Source organism: Falco biarmicus, chromosome 19 (genome assembly GCF_023638135.1).
Source record: "Falco biarmicus isolate bFalBia1 chromosome 19, bFalBia1.pri, whole genome shotgun sequence".
Lineage (NCBI taxonomy): Eukaryota > Metazoa > Chordata > Aves > Falconiformes > Falconidae > Falco > Falco biarmicus.
The window spans coordinates 2,654,216-2,676,286 of NC_079306.1; the positions used below are offsets into that span (position 1 = coordinate 2,654,216).

The window sequence follows — 22,071 nt, forward strand, 5'->3', positions numbered from 1 at the left end:
CCAGCACCGGCGGAGAGTTCTCCTGCCTGGCTCGCCAAATTGATGCCAAAATGGGACACAGAGTAACTGCTCACAGACCAGTTTTGTCTTTAAGCAGCAAAGGTATTTATTTCGTGCAATGTCAGGGAGCTAGCTGACTTGCACTGGACAAACTAGCTCCCAAGTTTTCAGTGAAAAGTTACTTATTTTATACAGTTTTCCTGAGATGTTACACAACATCTTTACATACATATTTTTGATTTGGACACCCAGTCATTCCATTCATAATAGGGGGGATCTAGGTGGAATAGACCTTTCCATTTTCTTTCTCCAACGATTTCCTGACTTGATGGTCTCCTTCCCTCCTTCAGGTGCCCACCTTTTCTTTTCTAGTTATTCAGACTAGATTCCTTTCTCAACACAAACAGAGCATTGCCATTTATTTATTTATTTATTAAGACCTTGTGCTACTTCACAGGTGCAGCAGCTGTTTCTTGGCTTTCTCCACACCCTGGGCTGGGCCCCTGATGGTCATGGTGTCACTGCCAGAGCCCTTGGTGGGGAAGTAGACGTGGACTCCACCACACTCCTCCACGGTGGAGCAGACAAAGCGGCCTTTGGCACCAATGAGGGAATTGTGCAGTTTGGAAGGAAGAGAGACCTCCACCTCTGTGCTGTTGGCCTAAGGGAGGACAGTACCAGCCTCTTGAGTCAAGCTGCAGAAATGTGTTTGCACCCACTCTGCTTACTCTCTAACTCCCACCTTGCTAGGAGCTTTATAGATCTGGAAGACATGCCTGAGCAGAGGACTTGGAGACTGGCTACTCCTGACAGGAGCAGTCACAAACTTCGGTTTACGAGTCAAGAACAGACAGACACATTTGTCTCCTCCCTGCCCTCACCCATTACAACCACGTCTGTATCTGTGTCTTCTAGCAAGATTTTCAAGTCCCTCAACCGCAAAAGGCCAGTTGCTTCACTTACCAGCTCCTTCTGGATGGCAAGAATCCTGTGGCGAGCAGCCTCACAGTTTGCTCTCTTGCCTGTGATAACAATCGTCTCCGAGTTGCTGTTCTTTGCTGCGAGATCAATTTTGGTGTTGCTTTCTTTACGGATCTGCCACAAAGGAAAAAAAAAATCTCAGAAGTGTCCCATTTCAGAAGAAAAGCGCTTGCAGGCTATATTTGACATCACCAATGAGCAGGAGAGAGCATCCAGTGGGATTTTGCTGCAGGCAGTGATCATCACAAGCACTTGAGTTTGGAACAATCTCTCACCTTCTTGATGTTGGCACCTCCTTTCCCTATGATGTTCTTGTGGAACTGTTTGCAGATGGGGACAGAAATAGAAAAGCTGTTTTCAACCTAAGGGAGAAAGGAAGGGAGAACTGAAGATTACACTGTCGTGGCAAGCGAGGCCTGACTTCAGGAACTCTGATAAACGAGCTTTTGAAAATAGGCTTAGACCCAAGGAAGTTCTCTATATGAGAGACTTGTAAGACTAAACAAAGGCAAGTACGTTCCCCTATAGCCTTCACATAAGAGGTACTACCCCCCTGCCTCCATTCAGCCAAAACAGCGTCGACAGCTCCCTCCTCTTGAGGTGTTTTAGCTCTACCCAAGCCAGTAGAGCTCTGCTTTGCCCCAGGGTTATCCAGGCACGTAGGAGGGAACAGCAGACAGAAGACCTCCTTACCAGGTCTGCCACCATCTTTTGCATGTACTTGGTGCACTTTTCCACCTCATTGTTGGGACCTCTGAGTTGGACAATGTCACTCTTGTGTGCAGGGTCTGGGAAGTTGATGATAACCTGCAGGAGGTGGTCATTTATAGTCAGCTCAAGCAAATGCAAGAACCCTTGTGTCAGACACATGCAAAGGTTGGGGGGATCCTACACATCCCCTTTTCCCATTCAGAAAAGGGTAACCATGTTAGCGGCCTCTGGCTAAAAGAACTATCTGCTCAGACACTTGCATTACAGAGCCACTAAAGTTACGACTTCAGCGACGACAGGCCTACTAACCATTTAGGAAATAACCCCTCTGGATTCCTCATCTCCTAAAAAGCCTTACCTCTGGGAATTTCTCCCAGATTTTCCAGATCCACTCACCCTTCTGCCCAATGATGAGCCGGTGGAATTTCTGCTCAATGATTAGGTCCACAGTGCGTTCATTTTCCTGATGAGAACAGAGCTCACACTGAGTATTCAGCCAGAAGCCATATACTTTTACTTACCGGTTTGCTGCCCGACAGTTTACTTGCCAGCACTGTCCCTCTTTTCTCTAGATAAAATTCACTCTAGGCTGACAGAGAAGGGCTACCCGAGGGAACAGAGGAAGACATTTGTGAAGAGGAACTTGCACTTGTCATGAGATCCAAGTGCTCGGTGGGCAAGGGGCACACACTCACACCAGAAGGTTACAAGGGAACACGAGAGCCCAAACCCTGCAGTCTCCCAAACATCACATCCTACTCACTCACCATACAGGAATTGAGTTCCAGCAGCTCTTTCTCGGCCTGTGGGACCCCCTGTGGGTCTCCCAATTCTGATCAGGTTGCTCTTCTCGTTGTCCGGGGGAATGCACACAGACACCTTGTACAGATCCTTAATCCTGTTAACTTCAAGGCAAGGACTGTGGTGACGCAGTCTGCTAGGCAAAGACTTGCAAGCAAGGCACCTTGATTATCACTGCTCAGAGGCTGTTGAAGAAGTAAACCCCACCTCTGAGAAGGGCTCAGTGGGGTAGGGTTGAGACAGGGGAAATTGCCTCTTCACCACGGAGTTTCAGTGAGAGCAGACCTGTGCCACACAAGAACCTGTACAAGTAAATACTGTGGCATCTACAGAGCCAATTGTTCCCTTGTCAAAGCGAGGCATATTTCTTCCCCAAACAGTATCACATTTAGAGCAGAAGGCAATCATTCATTTCTACCCCAGACTCTTTGTTGGGGAGATGTTGCAGCACTATCAAACTAGCAGACCACAACAAGGCTTTACCATTGGCCATATTCCACTGCCAGTGCTGTATCACCTTCCTCCAGAGATCAGACCACACTGCTCCTCCTACATCTGACACCATCTCCCACAAGCCACAGGGCTATTTAACCACTTAGCGGGAACCAGCTACAGCTGCACATCGTCCATGTCAATCAACCCACTGCCTCTGAGGCAAGGCCACAGCTGCATGTTATCAATGCTAATCAGCCCACCGCCTTCATTCCTCTACAGGGAGAAGCTCACCAAGCAGATTTCCACCACCCACAACTGGCTGCTAAAATGTCATTCACACAGAGCAACGTGTGAAAAAAAAAAAAATTTCCTCCAGGACACATCAAAGTAATTCCACTACTGTTCAGGCTCCCAAGGTACTTTCACACATTAAAGCCTCACGGCCCATTTCTCTCCTTGTACCACCACCAGTCCAGAAAAGCAGAGGAAAGGTGATGGAGACAGCACACTGGGTGAGCTACAGAGCCCCTGATACGATCTACTAAACATGAAGAGTGTGAGCATGGGAAGGACTAGAAAGGCACTCCACTTACTGTTAGCTCCATTCTTGCCAATGAGGTGTCGGTGGAATTGGTGGTCAACGTTGATTTCTGCGTAATCCATCCGGCTGATCTAAAAAGAATTATTTACATATTACATTACACTCTACACATTACACTACACATTACATTACATAGGGCCAGGTAGGGCAGGTCACTGCTTCTGTCTCGTGCCCTAAGTAACTGCCTACTGCCAGTATTGGCACTGACTCACTAGCGGTCAGCTACAAGCACTTCTCCTGCTATTAGGCAGAGCACAAGCATTCCTCTGGTTTGAGGAGAGAGCATTGTGCTCATGAAACATTGAAAAGACTTACTTATATGCCTCTCCAGCTATAACAAAGAGAATCCTTCCTTCTCTGCACCAAAAAATTTAATGCTGACTTTTCAAGAATGCTATGGATGAGTTTCATAACCAAGGGGTGCCATCCACCTGCCACACAATTTGTCTTCTGCAAGTTCGATTAAGCATGTCAGGACATCATATGGATGTGATAAACACCTCATCACCTCTGCTCTGTTTCCCCTTCTTCCCCCAGTTTCTTACTGGAACTAGTAACTCCAGCTCACCAGATCCTTGACCATGGCTTCAATCTGTTCCTGAGCCACATGTACATCTTCTGTAGGTCCTTCCAAAGTGATGTTATCCTCTCCTCCAGTGAATTTGATGTGAACCTTGAGGTGAAAGACAATGAATCTCTTAAGAATTTGCCAAGATCCAAGCCAGGCCAATGCTCTTGGTCAGGCCTACACCATCAATCCCTGCCACTAAGAGATGCGCTCTTTCCCAAAAAGCCCAAACAAAATCCCCACAATTTTACGAGTCAGTAACTTAACAATTTCGGCCATGTGGCAGTGCCTAGAGCCCAAGGCTCTGGTGCTGTCCCGGTTTCTGCAAGGGCTTTGGAGAAGTTTACTCATCTAGCCTTTATCTAGATACCGTCTAACTCACCAGGGAGAAGCCCTTGTTGCACTCAGCATTCCCAGGTATCCTACTACATCAGTTCTCAAAACAGCACCACATAAAGCTTCCTTGGAAGGGCTCATCATAGGATGAGCAGTGTTTGCAGCAGTAAAAGAGAGGGTTCCCTTGAACAGCAAAGATCTGTGTCATTTCCCCCCTGGTTTTACCCACACTAGAATACACCTCACTCTTCCATGACGAGTGATCTGGACTAAACATTTTTCTACACTGGGGGTGCTAAGCTAACCAGCTCACCCATACCTTTGGCATCTGCTGAGTTATTTTGGCCAGGTTCTGTCCTTTCTTTCCAATAATGAAACGATGAAGCCAAGAGGGGGCAGAGACCGAGGAGACGGCAAAACTGTTGGCCTGAGAGACAGAAAAACAGAGGAGCTGTTTGATGGACAAACTGGAAGAGGCCTTCACAACAATTCAGTTCCAATTCCCATGCTGCACCTCCGGTATTGACTTCTAAGCTGCACCTCTAATGGCCCAAGAGAGACCACCCCCACTACACCTGTCAGTGCTCACAAATGTATCTTCGCGGGACCTTCAAAGGAGGCCTAGCCCATCTTGTCAGTACCTTTGCATAGACTTCAGTCAATGCTTGCCCAAGTTTTTCAGGCTCGCCTCACAGTATCAGCGTCTCCAAGCTACTGTCAGTGGGTGGGATCTCGACAGAGACTCCAGTCTTCTCCAAGATCTCCTGCAGGGAACTCCCCTTGGGGCCGATGACATACTTGTGCTGGGACTTCTTCACCTCCACTGCAATAGTAGTAGTCTTCTTTTTCTGTAGGGGCAGAGACACTGAGGCATCAATCACAAAGGGGTGGGGAAGGACAAGAGCGACAGGAAGAGGCACAAGATGCAGTCAAACTCTGCACCCAGCAAAGAGCAAAGCAAGCTGAGCACAGTGGCTCAGCAGTACCCTAGCACCCCTTGGACCCCTGCCTACAGAAAGCCTTGTGCTCAAAAATTCACAGGGGAAGTAAAAAACTAGCATGCTGTGTCAAGCTCCCTGGGACACGGGCATGTTAGAGACCACAAACACACACAGGCATGTCATCGTCGTCGTCCCCATCCCCCCATCGGACAACAGGGTTCAACTCCCAGCCGTCTCCCAGGCAGTGCTGTGATGCAACACTACGCAGGCTATAAGCTGATTGTTGAAATCCAGACTGGTACAAATACAGACCTAACCACGAGGAAAAACAGCCCAGCAACCCACAACAAGGATATTCACAGCAGCGTTGGCTGTGGGAAATAAACTGGAGTGACATTCACTCTTCAGCAACTTCTACTTAGGTAGTAACTTTGATACTGTCAGCTGGCCACCACTGTAGACTTCACACTTCTTTCCTTCCTTAGTAGCACCGGTGTGGACAAGAGCCAGGGGAGCTCTTGGTGGCCTGCTAATTCCCACGATACAGAAAAGCGAGAAATCTGTCACCTCCCTGACAGTATCAGCCCAGCTCCCACTCTGCCGAGTGAGGAAATGGTAAGATTCGGGGTCATGTACTGCAAGGGCTGCTGAGCCAGATGCAACAGAGGGATGCACAAAAGTAGAACAAGAAGGGAAGAGTGCCTAGGAGCAGGTGCCAGGGGAAGGTGGGAAGCTTTATGGACCATCCGTACCTTCTCCTCATAGATCTTCTTAACTCGAGCCACAGCCTGGGCTAGTTGCTTCTTTTCTCCGGTGAAGACTATCTCTGTCTTGTTGACACCGGGAGGAGGAATGTTGATGCGCGTCCCTGTGTCCTGCATGAGCTCCCTCACCAGCTTGTTGTAAGGGCCAGCAATGAAAAGGTGGTACACTTTCTCCACGTCCAGCCGCTCCACGGCATGCTTATCCTGGAAAAGCCCGCAACAGACCTTGGTGGGAGCCGCCCTCTATATTACAGTCTCTGCAGGCACAGCTAAGTTCCCAGGGGTGTCCTGCTTGACACTCTGGCCCAAGCAACCTTCTCAGTTTGCGGGCTTGTAGATCTCCACCTCTTTCAATCTACAAATGCGGTTGCTGCTGCTGCTCCTTGTTTACGATATTCACCCCTGTGACCTTCTGCCTTATCTCAGCTGGCACCTAAGACGCGTCGCTTCAACTATCAAATGCTTGTTTTGGCTTCAGAGATGGACAAAACGCAGCACAAGAAGTTTCAGGACCTGGCAGCGGTGCTCATACAGCCGGCGAGTGGCACAGTATACGTCTCCGTTCAGGCTAACGTTAGCCACTGACTGTAGCCACGGTGGCTGCAAACTCCAACTATACCATGGGGAAGCAAAATGGCTGACCAGCTAATGCCATGAGAGAGATCACAGTACTGAGGTACCTGCTCAGCGGAGATAAGCAGGATCTCGTGCCGGGCCTTCTCAATCCCTTCTTTAGTGCCGCTGATCTGGTTGCTGGGGTCATCTGGGTGGGGGACCTGCATTTTGGTTGCAGTTTTGAGCTTCAGGTCCTGCAGCTTCTCACCCTTCTTTCCAATGACAAAACGGTGGTGCTCCTTGGGGATGGCAACTGTTGCTGAAGCCTGCAGCAGAAGAACCAAGCATCTGTGAAAAGCCTTGCCTGCACTGGCAGATCCACAGGAACAGAGCCAGGGAAAGCAAGGTAGACGCTGCTCAGCGGTACTACTCCTCAGAGCAAACACAACGCCTTCCCAGCACACTCTGTCTGAGGGCTGACACTGTACCAGTTGATCTACAGTGCCTCCATGCCAGGAGTATAAACCCCACCTTTCCCTCAAAACCCTTCTGTTTGCACAGGAGCAGTACTCTGAATTAGCAAAGGCCTTCCGACACAGACGAGGAGGTGCCTCTCCTCCAGTGTAAGACACCAGACAACAACTGAGATGACAGCGCACAGCTGGAGTTTATCTGAACTCTGACATCTGCTGCCAAGGCTACAGAGAACAAGACGTACAGTATGACTCCTAGGAAAGAGAAATTCAACACCAGAAACCTACTGCAGGAGGCAGGCAGCTAGCAGATGCTTACCGCTACTTAAGTGCTAAGGTGTCTTAAAGTGTAGCACATGCGGCTCCTGGGACTGCTTCTAGAAGGCCCCACATGCAAAAGGGGTCCTTCTCAATCTACCATTAAAGGGCTGGTGTATACAAGGGCTTCCTGACTTCTTCCCTTCTCACTGAGTTTTTACAGGTCTGGTAGCTGATGACTGCTATCGTGCTTCTGATCCCTGTGATTAGGTAACCACTAACAGCAATCAGACAATGACAATTCAAGCTATAATGGAAAAATAAAAGATGAAGAAAAGATCACTCGGTGTGACTTTTCAGCTCTGTGTTCTGTCCTGAAGCCAGCCAAGCCTAAGAGAAGCTGGAATACAGACACACCTTCCAGACCTGGGGCCAGGGCAGTAGGAGGTATATTTGAGAACAGTGGCTCATGGATCTGTGGCGGCACGACCTGAACTGCTTTTTCAGATGCACATTGTGGATGTAGGGTTTTGTTCCTTTCTCTTTCCTCTGGCAGGGTATGACACAGGGGCTGAACAGCGCTAAGCAGACATGGTATTAACATCGCATTACCTACCTTTGGCATTATACTTTAAAACACACTGCAACACCTGGCTGCGATACATCCTAACAAGAGCTACCACCTTGACTATGAGCTCAAGAACCTTAAGGTAAGAGATCAAAACCTAGAGGACTGAAGCAACCGAAACAACAGGGTTGTGGCTCCTTACCAGTGTGGCTTGAGTTACACAAGGCAGAACCCTGACCCGAAGCTTTTGGCTTTTGGCAGGACTTCCTTTCTCTATTTTTCTTTCTCCAAGTCTTCCACGTTCTCCTCTGAAGGACTTTGGGAAAAGCACAGTCCCTTTCTCACACACTACTAGCTTTGTGTGTGAGGCTCCTGCACCCCCCCTCCAGCACCAGCACCTCAGCACAAAGTCACTGGTTGCAACTCAAATGTTCCAGAGATCGCAGACTCCACGCTTCATGCAACACCACGGCCTGTAATTACCTTGGAACCCTATTTTAAGCCTCATTCCCATTCCAAATTGCCAATTGGGTGCTTTGAAAACGTATGGCAAAGCTGGATTAGTCATGTAACAACATACCTCTTTGGCTTACAAGCACACGGGCCCAAGGGTCTCAAAGCATTTGCGAGTCTTGGGGAAGAGCAAAGATGAAGGCAGAAACAGTTAGATGCCCTCACCTGAGTCTGCAGTCGAGTGACAATCTGCTTCCGAGCCTTCGTGACTGCTTCCAGCTTGCCAGAGACCATGATCGAAAGGCCCTGGTCCTTTGCGAGAGACAGCTCCAGGTGAGCTCCTGTCTTCTGCAGGATGTCAAGGCAGATCTTGGCCTGCTCGCTTTCCCCAAATTGATTCATGTCCTTGTATTTCCTCTCCTCCAGTGGCACATGGAACACCTGCTCAGCCACGGGACAGACAAAAGCAGGGCACAGCAAGGTGTCAGTGTGCTTTTGATTGTCAGTGCCTCCCTCTCTTATTGCCATACAGGAGGACTTCACTGGCGAACTAAGTTCCCAGATTTAGGCGACCCATCAGCCTTTCCAGTGGAGACACCAGCTGCAGTACGAGGGCAGCAGGCAGTGTGTCCCAAACTGAGTGCTTTCCTAAAGAACATGCTATTGGGGGGGTGGGGGGGGTGGGGGGGGGGTGGGGAGGGGGAATACTTTAATGCATTAGCACTCACTCCTTGAATTCTGCGATCCTCCCTTCAGGCCTGTTCCAGCTATCTGTGGAACAGGGATGCAGAGCTTTTTCTGGGCAGTTTTTCAACACATCCCTCCCCCTCCAGAGCAGTCCTAGCATTCAGCTGCAGTCTTCCTTGTGCCCCAGGGCAAAGGACAGCAAAGAGGGCAGTTACTCCCGACACACTAAGGGATTTCATACTCCAGGAAAGCTTCACTTCACCTACTTTTTGGAGGGATGAAAAGGAGAGAGATAAGGACACCCACTCCCACCAACCTGAGTGATGACAGAAGCCTTTATTGGCCGGATTTTGCTCCCAGGGACCAGCAGGTTCCCGGGCAGCTTCCAAACATGGTGCTTTCTCAGGGAGCGCAGGGAAGGCTTCCTCGTAGGTTGGAGGATCCTTCTCTTCTTCAGAGTTAAAGCTGTTACTGGGGTGAAGCAAACAAGGCAAATGAGATGCTCTCCCCACAGGAATGCCCCCATTCAGAGGCAGTGAAACTCTATTTAGGCATCATCAACATGGACAAACAAAGGACTTGTGCACTACTATCCATCCTGCTACAGTTATGCTTGTGGAGAGCAGCCGAGTCGGGAGCACAGCTGAGCTCAGCACAGCACAGACTGCAGTAGGTGCCACTATGGATGCAGGAAGCAAACGTGCAAGTGAATGGTGGCAGCAAACACAGCACATTATCACCAACTTTGTTGAGAGGAGCTTCATCAGGGGACAACAGGCTAAGCAGAAAGAAATCAAAGGGACACAGCAAGGCTGTAGGTCAGAAGGGGACAAGACAGACACATGCTCAGGAAGAAGGCAGAGAGAAGCAGAAGCACTCTAGTTGGGGCAGAGTCCAGGGAAAGCCTGTAGCTTATGTTCGACTCAGCTGTGCACTGGGCTGTGCCAAGTGGGCCAGCTCGCAGCTGGAGAATGGGTGCCGAAACCCATCAGTGAGTCAGTCAGTACGGTTATACTGACTTTCCCCAGCACCTGGCTGAGCAAAGGAGGAAGTGACAATCCAGCACACTGATCCCACGAGGCTCTCTTGCAGCCCAATGACCCATGCTTGCACATGCCCTGCCCCACGGCTGACAGCGTTGCTAGCCAGAGCTCTGTGAAGATCTGAGGCTTGCCTCCGCCTGGCCCTGCACTGTGCAGCACCACCGATGTGCTCCTGTTGGTGGAAAGCCAGACTCTGGCAGGCCGCCAGCCTAGGAATGGCGAACGCCATGCCTGGACACTTAGGGGGAGCCGGAGGCATGGAACGAGCTTGGCTACAGCAAGGAACCTTGCCTGCGCAGTCTCTATTTAGAGGCACACCACAGGAACTCAGCTGTGTCTTCTCACCTTTCACCTGCTGCTGCATCAAGCCACTGCGGTGTTCGGCAAAGCTCTCCTGGGTCAAAACTGCCACCGAGCTCATCATCGACTTCCCACACACACACACAATCCAGGTATGCCACTGGAAGAGACAGAGGAGGCAAACACTATTACCAGCAGCATTCAAGATGCACACAAGTCACTCCAGGAAGGCAAATGACGCGTTTACTGAGCACTTCTCCAGCCGGCCTCTTGAAAAGCACCTACAGGGCCAGTCTGCTGCCCTGTTCTCTTGCTGAACCACACAGAAACTCAGGGGGCATCAAAACCAGAGCTCCTCATTAAGAAGGCAGAGGATGTGCAGTCTAAGAAGGGTCTTGGAAAGGGGGACACCCCAAGTTGTTAAAGCATACTCTCATTAATCTATCAATTATTAATGGCGTGCAATTTTAAAACCAGTCTCCCAAAGTACACATAGTCAGTGCAAGACCCTTGTGGAACCCTGGAGAGAAAACAAAAAAGGGCCCAGGATGCTGCCTCTTCCTGAAAAACTTACGCCTTGATTACCAACCGTGCGTGAGCACCTGGGGCCCAGAGAGCAGCTCCTGGTGTCTCCAGCTCCTCTGCAATCCCTCCCACAACAGGCTCTACCGAGCGTGACCTTCCCTTCCGCTCCAGGTACAGTCTCGCAGCCCACAGTAAATACCACAGCCTCCTGGTAGCAGACTCTGCCGGAACTGCTTCTAGAACCCCCACCCCCAGAAAAACAATCAGCCAAACAAAAAACTACCTGCAAAGCCCACTACAGTACATCATGCAGCCTAACAGTTTCTCCTCTCAAGGTTAGGAACATTAGGAAGAGAGGCCTAATCCTGCAGCTGGGTTTTACTTTCCTGTCTCTTCTTTATCTGTTTTCATATTTTAATGCAAAGAACACCTCCCTACTTCTTGCACAGACCCATGTTGCAGAAGTTTTACAGGCTCTGGGCCTCTCAGTGACATGCTCTTGGACAAGCGAGACTCCTTACACCCTGGGTGAACATGCCTTTCCCAGCCCACTTCAGAAAAGCCCTGGACTTCCTGCAGCAGTGCGTGTCTTGTCAAGGTTACAACAGCATTTCTCTAAGGGTAATGCTGCAGAAAGAAGGCTGCTCTTGTGCTTGATCCACAGGGGCTAAAAGGCTTGTATTTCTTGTTACAGTGTCTTCTCAGGCCATGCCTGGGTGCCTACTCCTGCTAAGGATGAGACCAACTGATCTGCAACTTCTCTCTTTCTGGCCGCAAGGGAAGTGCAAAGGCAGTTTCCAGATCCTGCCTTTACTGCTTGTCAACTTCAAAACAGCCACGAGGACACCTGCCAGACTCTTGCTCCTCCTGCTGTAAGGTTCATTTTATAAGCTCTGCACAGTATAGGCCTGAGGATTTCCTTCTGTAGAATTCTTGAACACAAAACAAATTTGAACCATTGTTGAGTACTTTTTTATTCTTTTTTCTTTTTTTTTTCTTTTTTTTTTTTTTTTTAAGAGAAACATTGCTTTCACATGAAGCTGGTATTTTGCAGAAACCCACAGATCAAATTGTCAGATACCCTCACAGCCACGGTGAATGAACTTTTCCAGCCATACGCTCGCATTCAGTTTGAACATGTTAGACTGGTCTCAGTGCAGCTGCTGACTGCTCTAACCACCTGGCTGGTAGCGGCCTGGGTGAATGACCTGAATCCCCGCAGCAGCACAATCCTAAGTGCACTTGTATCAGCTTAACATGCTTCTATATGCAAAGGGAAGACTACTATGTTTGGGAAAGGCAGTATCAGCTGAAATACTGTAACCAATAGCACATCTTGATTTTCTTTGACAAGGTGTGAACCGCACAGGGGGGCTTATCTGGGATGGCTCTCCACTCCGATAACAGCTGTAAAATCCAGGGTTACAGATCTCTCTTCTAATAGGCCGTACCCTCCCCAGAAGCAGCTTAATGTGCATTGAAAAAAAAAGACTAGCTACCTGACCGAGAACATCTGTCCTTATCCTACCAAAGAAAAAGTTACCATTGTTACCGGAGAGCGGCGGGGAGGCGACTGGGCAACCGCCCCCCACAGCCCTATCCCCTCGTGTGTGGCCCCGGCCCCCCCCAACCCGCAGGGCAGCCGCCACAGACAGGGGAAGCGCGACGTGACTCAGGGCTTTTGTCCGCACCCTGGGTGCCGCCGGAGCGCTCCCCGTTGCCGGCGCAGTGCGGGGCGGCCACTGCGTGGGGGAGCGGCTGGGGAGGCCGGCAGGTTGGGTGGGTGCAGGAGGCCGGTGGGCCGAGCCCCTCCGCGCAGCCCCCGCACCCCTGCTCACTGCGGAGGGGTTGCCCTGGTGGCACGTGGGCCACACCGCGCCAATGGGACAGGCCGAGACCACAGAGCGGAGTCAGGTGCTCGCTGGACATCCCGCTTGCGGAGCCCGTCTCTCTGCTGCCGCTGTCTTGTTGGAGGCAGCGCAACCCGCCCGGCAGCAGAGACGGGCCCGCACCCTCCTCCTGCTATAGCTGAGGCTATACCCCCAACCCCCGCCGCCCGCCCGCGCGGCCAGTGCCACCGGGTGCCCCGGGACCAGCTTTACCTCTCGTAGGCCTGCAGCGAAGCCTGTGCTGGGCACGAGGCCGAGGGGCCCGCCTCTTCCCGCCAGCTGTGCGCGCGTGAGAGCGGCGGTCGGGGTCGCTGGCTGCGCGAGGTGCGGGGCGCAGGTGAGGAGACGCAACGGAAGGGGGGCGGCCAGCGGCGCTGCCCTCCCTCGGTGGGGCTCAGGGGTCTGCCTGCGCGGCCCCCGTCTGGAGGGGTGGTGCAGGACAGCCCCTTCCCCGGCTCTCCGGAACTCTCCGGGAAGCCCCTCTGGGGTGCTGAGCAGGTGTTGGTGAGGAGGAAGCAGTCGAGGGGAGCTGCGGGGTGCGGCACACACACACACCCACCACCACCACCCCCATACCCACAAACACCCCCGCCCACCCCAGTCCATCCCTAAAATCCTTCATCAATTCCCAAGGGTCCGTCCCTAAACCCCTTCCCCCGCCCCCTCCCCTGCTGCCATCCCTCTGTCCCTGGCATGGCCCAACTGCCCAGCACCACCAGACCACTCTGGCCCAAACACCATAAGGCAATGGTTCCCACCTGCCAATAGCAAGTCGAGGAATATTTTTTTTTCCTAAATAAAGACATTTTTGCTTCATATGCTGCCCACTACGCCAAATTATGTCTTGCTAACTGACTGGACACCCAGCAAAGATGAACTCCACATCAAATCGATCAAATATATCAAATATTGAAATATATCAAAGGTAGTTTCTTGTATTATAATAAAGGAAAATAGCATGCAATATGATAAAAGGAAACAGTAGTAGCTATTGTGAGTGATATGATAAAAGAGCAATAGGAGCAAAGCCCCAAATTGTCACTGCAAAGCCTTAACGAGACTAAGGAAAGGAGACATCACCAATTCCAACCCCAACATCAATCACACAGGACCACCCTTTATCTGGGAGCCCCCTTGCAGCCGGCACCAGGAGTCTCTTGGGAACTGGGAAATTCCCCTGGAGAAGGTGCCAGAAAGGAATTCTCTTGCTGTTTCTCACTCTGTCCTTGCAGGCATGTGAGGCACATCATAAAAGTTCTGCTCCCTGCTTTCTGTGGTGAAAAATTGACCAAAACCTTTTGCACTCATGCAGAGCCGAAAAAATACATTTTGGGAAAGCGCAGCATGGCTCCCCTGGAGAAGGTGCCAGGAAGGAATTCTCTTGCTGCTTCCCACCATGCCCTGGCAGCCATGCGAGGCACAGCACAAAAATTCTGCTCCCTGATTTCTGTGGTGAGCAAAATTGACCATTTCAGTTGTACTCATGTAGAGACAAGACTTTCTTACTCAAAAGCAAAACCAGAAAGCCACATAGGCTTGGGAATCCTCTTGTTCTTTTGCGTGGCTGGTGACTTCCCATGGCTATTCCTCAAGGCAGGAGAAACAACCATGAATTTGGAAGCCCGCATAAATTCAAGTACACTTAGTCCTCTAACAGTCACTACTTATGGGCCAGCAGTCCTCTCACCCCTGCACAGAACTGCCTGTTAGTCCTCTAGCAGTCATTCTTCATGGAGGGACCACAAGTCCTCCATACCTACCTACCAACTCACCAGAAATGAGTCACACCACACCAGAAGTAACACTGCCTGACCTGCAGGAGATATAGAAACCATCATTACTGGTCGACAAGACAGAAAAAACACCACCATCCACCAGCACAGCAGAAAAACAACCAGAAGAAACATCATATACAAACCAAAGGCCCCCTTCCAAACCCTGCAAAGGCCAAAAAGATGAAAAAAGGCACTCACCACAAAAAAACCCAAAACCACACACAGAACACATAATAAGATCACACTACCATAACCCCAGGAACCCAGGCCCAGCAAACCCAGATTCTGTCCATAACAATAACATGCTTTAACACTTTACTTGCTTAACCTCTGGCATACCATAGCCTTGTTGCCCCCAAACCCCAGCACGTTGTAGCCCTAAGGCAACACGAAATGGAACACAAAGTCCCTGGAGATCTCCGTCAGAGCCTTCAGGTGGACCCTGACCTCAGGCATCACAACCTTGAAGTGGGAGCCAGGTGGAGGCACCAGGACATCACCGGCATCCATCTTCACACCTAGCCGGGGCAGGGCGGGGCGGAGAGGAGAGGGGAGGGGAGGGGAGGGCATGCCGCCCAAGTCCCATTCCACCGCGTGATCGCCATCAAGTGCGGCGAATGAAGAGATGGGACGCAGCTTGATGCAAGCAAGTTGTCCATTTATTAGTGATTTTCTTACAATTATATACGTTTCTACCTTCTACATATTACACACTGATTGGTTAAATCTTAAGCGTAAAAAACACGGATTGGTTGATATTTAAGGCACACCGTTAGAACAATAGGAACTTACTAGTTTATCTTGCCATAGCAATAATTTCTAATCCAAAATTAGGGGGTTTCTTTCTACGTCGCTTTCTTGATTAACAAAGTTACATATCGGCGCTCTCCGTTCCCGTATCTGGCTACTTGTTTCTCTGTCCGTCTGGTTGCCTCCTCAACTGTAATGGCTCAGGGGTCTGCAGTTAGCTTGTTCCTTTGTTCCCTGGGCTTGTGCCCTACAAGTTCTAACAAGTCTCTGTTCATCAGGCTATCAGTACTTGGACTCTTGTCCTTGAGGCCTTGTCCTACAATCCCGCAGAGGCACAGCATCCCGGGGAGGGAGCGTCTAGCCTCTGAGCCGCACGAGAGCGACGAGCAGGCAGCCGAGCCTATCCGAGCCGGGCCAGCCGAGCCTATATACCCCCCGCCGAAGCTATAGCTACACCCATGGGCCACATACCCCAGCCCTAACCCTATATAACCCCCCCGACCCTATAGCTGCCCCACCCTGGGCCATATAGCCCCGCCCCCACACTATATCCCCCCCCCCCCCCCCCCCCCCCAGACCATATAATCCTGCCCCACCCTATATACCCCTCCCCTCAGACCCTATAGGTGCCCCCTTCCCTTTGGCCATATAGCCCCGCCCCCACCCTATATACCCGCCCCGGGCCATATAGCCCTGCCCCAACCTATATACCTTTTCCAGGGGTTCGGTGGCTGCCCTGCCAGGTGAGGGCGGCGTTTGGGGGCCTGTTAGGGGGGAGGGGTGGGTGGGACCTGCTAGGCCTGCAAGTCATTCTTTGCAGTTTTGAAGTGACCTGAACTGTTTCCTGAAGGAAACAGTGACAGCAGCAGTCTCGGGAGCTGGAGTGGAAGTAATGAAGTGGTAATTAGTAATTAATAAAATGTGGCGGAACTTACAATTTTAACAGCTGCTGCACTGGCCTGGAGGTCTGGTGCTGGAGTGAAGTAGTCCCTTGGAAATCTCCAACTCTGAAGCTTAATTATAATTTCCTTTAGATGCTATCTGCTCTTAAAGCCAACTTGTATATTTATTTTTTCCCCTGAAGGTAGATGAGGTTTTAAGGGCTCTGCTTCTGTGCTTTTTCAGGGCGGAGATTAAATGGAAGCTAGGGTTAAGATAAGGGGACTGAGATGGGCTCTGTGACTGATGTATCATGCAGAGACTGGGAGGGCATGGTTCTGTTAAAATAGCCAGCTGGGTCTTGGAAAAGTGTTTGGATATAGGAGGAGTTGGGAAAAATGTGGACAGACCCTGTCTTTGCATTTTGAAAACTTGTGTACAGTAATGCCTTGCTGTCCGTCACTTCTGTTTCAGAGCTCTGCTGTCAGTCCCTGCTCTGGTTACTATTGTCATTTTCCTGTTCTCCTTCATTCTTCATCCTTAATTGACCTTGGTGAGCAGCAGGTGTCTGAAGGTGATGATTAAAATGTAAGGGATTGGAAGAGGCAGCAGGACCGCTAGCAGTGAAAGATTTGCCAGGTGTTCAGTCCCATAGGTGAAGCAGCTGAGATCTTCCCAAATGGTGATCTTTTGGAAGATGGGTCAGATTCAGGGCATCGTGGAGTTTAATTTTGAGTTATAAAGGGCTTTTCCACTCTAAACTGCAAGCAAGCAAGCAAGCAAGCAGTTGTTTCTTGGTGTTCCAAAAGCAGGTGGAATCTCCTTTTCTACTTTTGTCATTTACCAGGTGTCGAATTGGCAGCTGACAAGCCCAGTGGTCTTGCTTCTGTTTCTCAGTCTTCCATGTTGTGTGTGCTATCCTTCTGTATTTAGGTTGTGTGCATTTTTGAAGTACCTGCACACATTCTGCCCTACTGGCTCTGTGGGCTTGGTTGGGTCTGCGGGTAAAGCATCAGGCAGCGTGCGAGAGGCCAGGCTCAGCCTCCTGGGCCAAGGAGGAGGGGGACGAATTTCCTCCTTGCTGCTTTTCCAGCTGTTTGGGGGACAACGGTAACCTCCAAGTGGGGGAGGGATTCCCAGGGCAGCTTTCTTTGAATCCACCATGAAAACCCGCTTTCCATCTGTGGCGAGAGCAAGCCACCAGGGATGGCTGGTACTGGTGTTGAAATGATGGGTTTGCATGCCTGTAGCAGGCAGTGACCCGCAGAGCTGTTCAGGTCCTGCTGTCCCGGTGCAATGCCTCCCTCCTCCCCGGGCAGCTCGCGGTGTAGCCGGGGGGCTTGCAGGGTACATCTGCCCCTCCGTTGCCTCAGGGCCCTAACCCATGGGACTGGGCAATAAAGCCTGTCGTGCTTCACCGCCATCTCTGCCAATCCTGGGGCTGATCAGTCACTAGAGCAGTAATACGAGGCGGCTCAGGGACGGTTTCTTTCCCTGCAATAAAGACAGGCTCTGCTTGAGAGTGGCTTGGACCAGATGATCTCCAGAGGTCTCGCCAGCCCCAGCCGCTCTGTGACTGTGTGTGTGATGATCCCCCCTGCTGACTCCACAGGGCTGAGTTCCCCCATGGTGAGCATCTCTACTTTTCAAGGCAGCTGCTGCTCTCATGGAGACGTGCCAGGAGGCAGGTCCTGGGAACCTGCTCCATCAGCTGCTTCACCAAGGGCTCTTCAGACAGACTCCGGGCACGGTGCTGCTGAGGCTGCCTGATGGGAGCAGCGTGGGCATGGGCGAGATGTGCCCAAGCTGTGCCCTGGCCCTCAGCAGCTGCCTGCTCTGCTGCTCTTTTGCTGCCCCAGTTGAAGTTTTGCCCTTGGCTGCCTTACGCTGCCTGGCAGCTCCTTGACGGGAAGCAGAGGGGACTGAATAATTGTGGAGATAAAACCTGAGATGCAGTTGGGTGTCAGGGTGAAGCGCACGTGTCCATCTGAGAGCGGAGCAGGCTGGGCTGTGCCTTAGCCCAGCTGATGGGTGACACGGGCATCCTTCATTCCCCCGTGTCCCTGAACCCAAGCCTTGTGTCCTGTAAAGCGCCAAAGCCGCTGCTTTGATTCCTGCTTGGAGGTTGCTGCAGGGTGGTGAGCCGTGATTTCCCTGTCTCCCATTTATTGGCCAATCTGCAAACGGTGGCTGTGAGGCTCAGAGATCATGGTCTCCACTTGAAAGAGCGAGTTATTGACTGAAGTTTTCACAGCAGCGTTGCATCGGGAATGTTATGCGCACTGACCGGCAGCTTGACAAACTGAATGAGGTTAATTGAAGGGGCAGCAACAGGGCAAACGAAGGGCTGGTGTCTTGTTTGAAACAGAAAAGGAAAATGCTGTAATGCAGATGGCCATGCTGCCACCTTGATGGTACTCTTAACCGTCAAGTGCAAATTGCTCTTCCTGTTAAGGCAAGCTTGCTGCTCGCTTTGGGGGAGACAAGATCATTACCTGAGCAAGCCAGCATGATTTGTGGTGAACTTCACTTTGGGATAGTGACTTAAGGAATTACTTGCAGTACCCCTCAATGCACCAGCTTCCCTGTAGCCCTCTCCTCTCTGCTGGGTGAGTTGTGTCTGTTCTATTCTCAGTTGCAGGGAGCAGCAGGGAGGGAGCATCTCTGCCACCAGAAGAAAATAAATAAAAACCCGCCCAATCTGTGCGTTGAGATGGGGCTTTTTGGGTGGGAAGAGGGTTGTAGGGACTGCATACCTGCGTCCTCGGTTGGCTTATCCCTGCTTGCCAGGGTGTCTGTACATCTGCAACCCTTGGGACCAGTGTGTCATCCTGTGCTCACCCACTGAATCCTGTGTCTGTCAGGTGTGCTTTTCCCTGTCAGATTGCTTTCCCAGCTGCCAGGCAGCCCAGCCTGTTAGGGAATCCTCTGGATCCAGCGAGGGGAGGATTTGTGTCTTTCTTGGGTAAAAAAAGACTGGAGCAATGGGTCAACATGAAGGAGCTGTTGCAACTTAGCTGGGGGCAGATGTAACCTGCTGACAAAAGTGGCCGTTTCTCCTCCCTGCTCCACTGTCATCTTCTTTTCCTTCCTCCCTAAGGGTCTGATTTTTGCCATATTGACAAGGGCCAAAGGCTTGTTATGGATTAATGGAAGTGTTTGCTCTCCCTGCAGAAAGGAAAAAGCATCGTTCTGAGATCATTTTCTACTTATTCTTTGTCATGCTGTCTTCTCGGGGATCTTTTGTGTGGCTGCTAAGGTTGACATCTCTTGGCATCACAGAAGGCAGCTGCGAATCACGTCTCTGTGATCAGGAAAGAAAAGGCAGGCCTAGGGTGCAATTTTTCTTAACCAGTGGCAGCTTTCTTCTGCCTGCATAACCCCCGTGCTGGGTCTGTTATATGCTACTGCAGGGTGGCAAAGGGTTTCCCAGTGCCTTGTAACAAGGAGGAGAAAGAAAACCTTCCTTGGGGTTTCCTCTTCTCATGACAGTCATAATGCGGGGTCCTGTCTCCTTCAGCCTGAGCCCTGTGCTCCAGGTGAAGCTCACTGCTGCCTGGTTTCCAGCAGTGCTTGTACAGCCAGCTGGGTTGTCTTCAGGAGGGTGCCTGGTGGCTCAGTGCAGATCCCCTTCTGCGTTCCCAGGGATGAGCTGCTGCCACATTCAACTGGAGCTGACCTTGCAGAATAGACCAAGTTTTGTTTGGTTGGTTGTTTTTTTTTAAAAAAAAAAAAAGCTGTACCTGGTTATCTTGTCACTGGGATTCGCTGTGGATAACTCCACGGATTTTTCAGGCAGTGTATAAAGGCTCTTGGTCAGGTGCGGTGTAAGCAAGGGCAGAACACACAGTTCTCATATTCTCTGCTCCCCTGTAGCGCAGGGTTTGTTTCATTTATGAACTTCATTGCTTATTCCCTCAAGCTTTTGATGACATTGCCTTTATTAACGAAACGACCATATGGAAAGACCGCAAAACACAGAGATAAACTTCCAAACAGTGCCGATGCTGCTTTAGTGGCTCTGTTTCTGGGTCTGGCTGACGGGCATTTCTGTTGCTCTCTGAGCAAATCGTGCAGGCTGTGGGCAGTGAAGGCTTTGAAGAGCATGTCAGCATTGTCTGCAGTTCTCCCCAGCTGCTCTCACTGAAGTCAGAGCAGACTTGAATCGGCAAGAGGGTGGTTTTCAAATCTACTGTAAATTACTCCCCCCCGCCCCCAAAGCAGCTGAATAATTAGCCAGCCTGTCAGTGTTTGCTCATAGTAGAGACAGAGGCAGACAGTGCTGTGCCCTTCTCATGATGTCTGCAGTGCTATTTAGAAATTAGGGTTAAATTAACTTTCCAGGGTACGGGCAGCGCTAGCCCTGCATATGTGGCCTCTTCCAAGGTGAGCAGAAGTTTTGAAGATGCGTAGGCTTAACTCTTTCCTGAGCTGTCCCACCAGAGCCTCACGGTGCTCCAAAAGCTCACCTTTAGAATGAAACCCTTGGTTTGGCTTTAAAGGCTGTGTTTTGCTTATACAGCAGTACCAGTTTGTGCATTTCCACCCAGTCTGGTTTTGCCAGAGCTGGAGGGAGCCCTTTGTTTGTAGCTGACAGTGCCTGGAAACACACAGCATCAGTCGTGAACAGGGCTTGTGGCCAGGAGCGTCCAGTCTTGTGCTGGTGAGGGGTTTAACCAGAAGCCGAGGAAGGTAGAAGGCTGTGTCCCTCCCAGTGTCACCCAGGCTTAGGTCCAGGGTACGTGGGCCTTAAAAGGGGGAGCAAAGGTTTGGAGGAGACCTTGGAAAAGGTGCCTGAAACCTAGCCCCAGGGAAGAGTTTGGATTTTATGGCACCCAGTATCTTCTATGGGTTCATGGTCTTTCAAAATTGCTGTGTTTCAGTAATGGAAGAAATTGTTATTCTGCTCATCTAGGAAAAGGGAACTTGTTGTGTTGTGCTGCACCCACTGGCCAACAGGGTTCAAGAAGGGTAGAAGTCTACAAGGCAGTTACGCTGCTACAGGCCAGAGTGACTCAGCTGAGCTCTCTTCCCAAGGGAAAAGCAAGAGGATTTTGGTTGTTCAATCCTGTGCTTGGCAGCAGCTGGCCAAGCCATGGCCATGTCCCAGCTGGAGAGCCCCCATGTGCAGAGTGGTGGCACTGGTCTCCCCAGCCCAGCGGGGAGGGCAGATGGGACCTGGAGGGCTGAGCAATGGCCAGGGGACACAAATGGAGACAAGCTTTGTTGGCTCACTCAGCAGCTGCTGTTAGCTGAAGCAAGTGTGACAAACTGGGCTCCGTTGTCAGTGGCAGTGAGTGCCACACTTTAATTCTTTTCTTTCCTTTTTTTTTCACTGGCTTTAGAGGCTCTGCCTCGATTTCACAAAACGTCTCCTTGATGTTGCTTTGGGGCAAGAGGCTCAACCAAAGCGGTCCCCCTGCTTTTGCCGAGAAGATGCTGGTGCCGAGGTGCCAGGAGGAGGCTGGTGGCTGGTGGGAGCATCCGGCCAGCCTTGTGCTCTGATCCCCACCCCGTGGGCCTTAGGGTGCTTCTGGGCTCTTTCTGCCACTGGCAGTTTGTGCGGGTGAGGAGTCACTCTGCTATGAAGAGCACAGGCTCTCGCCCCTTAGGACAGCTAAAGCCCCTGGGACAAGGCTCTGTGCGCAGCCGATGTGGCGGGGGGTTATTTCCCCTTCGTGCGTGACCCCTGCCGGGGGCGGTGGATCTGCCTGACGAGGTGTGAGTGCTCTCTTGCCAGAGCTATGGCTTGGTAAAGTACAGCTGCATTTTTCATGT

The 22,071-nt window shown here is 51.0% G+C and overlaps 1 protein-coding gene across 1 annotated transcript; it reads right to left on the reverse strand.

The window, feature by feature from the left end:
* Nucleotides 1–431: 431 nt before the first annotated feature.
* On the reverse strand, nt 432–15,174 carry LOC130141566 (vigilin-like). The gene is given in 19 exon segments (XM_056322588.1): nt 432–661; nt 964–1,095; nt 1,257–1,343; nt 1,675–1,788; nt 2,051–2,155; nt 2,460–2,520; nt 2,522–2,597; nt 3,522–3,600; nt 4,098–4,202; nt 4,753–4,860; nt 5,075–5,281; nt 6,127–6,342; nt 6,819–7,019; nt 8,671–8,886; nt 9,449–9,488; nt 9,490–9,583; nt 10,521–10,635; nt 15,004–15,042; nt 15,112–15,174. Coding segments are annotated over 19 exon segments (2,268 nt in total). The 3' UTR covers nt 432–451.
* Between the last annotated feature and the right edge of the window lie 6,897 nt (nt 15,175–22,071).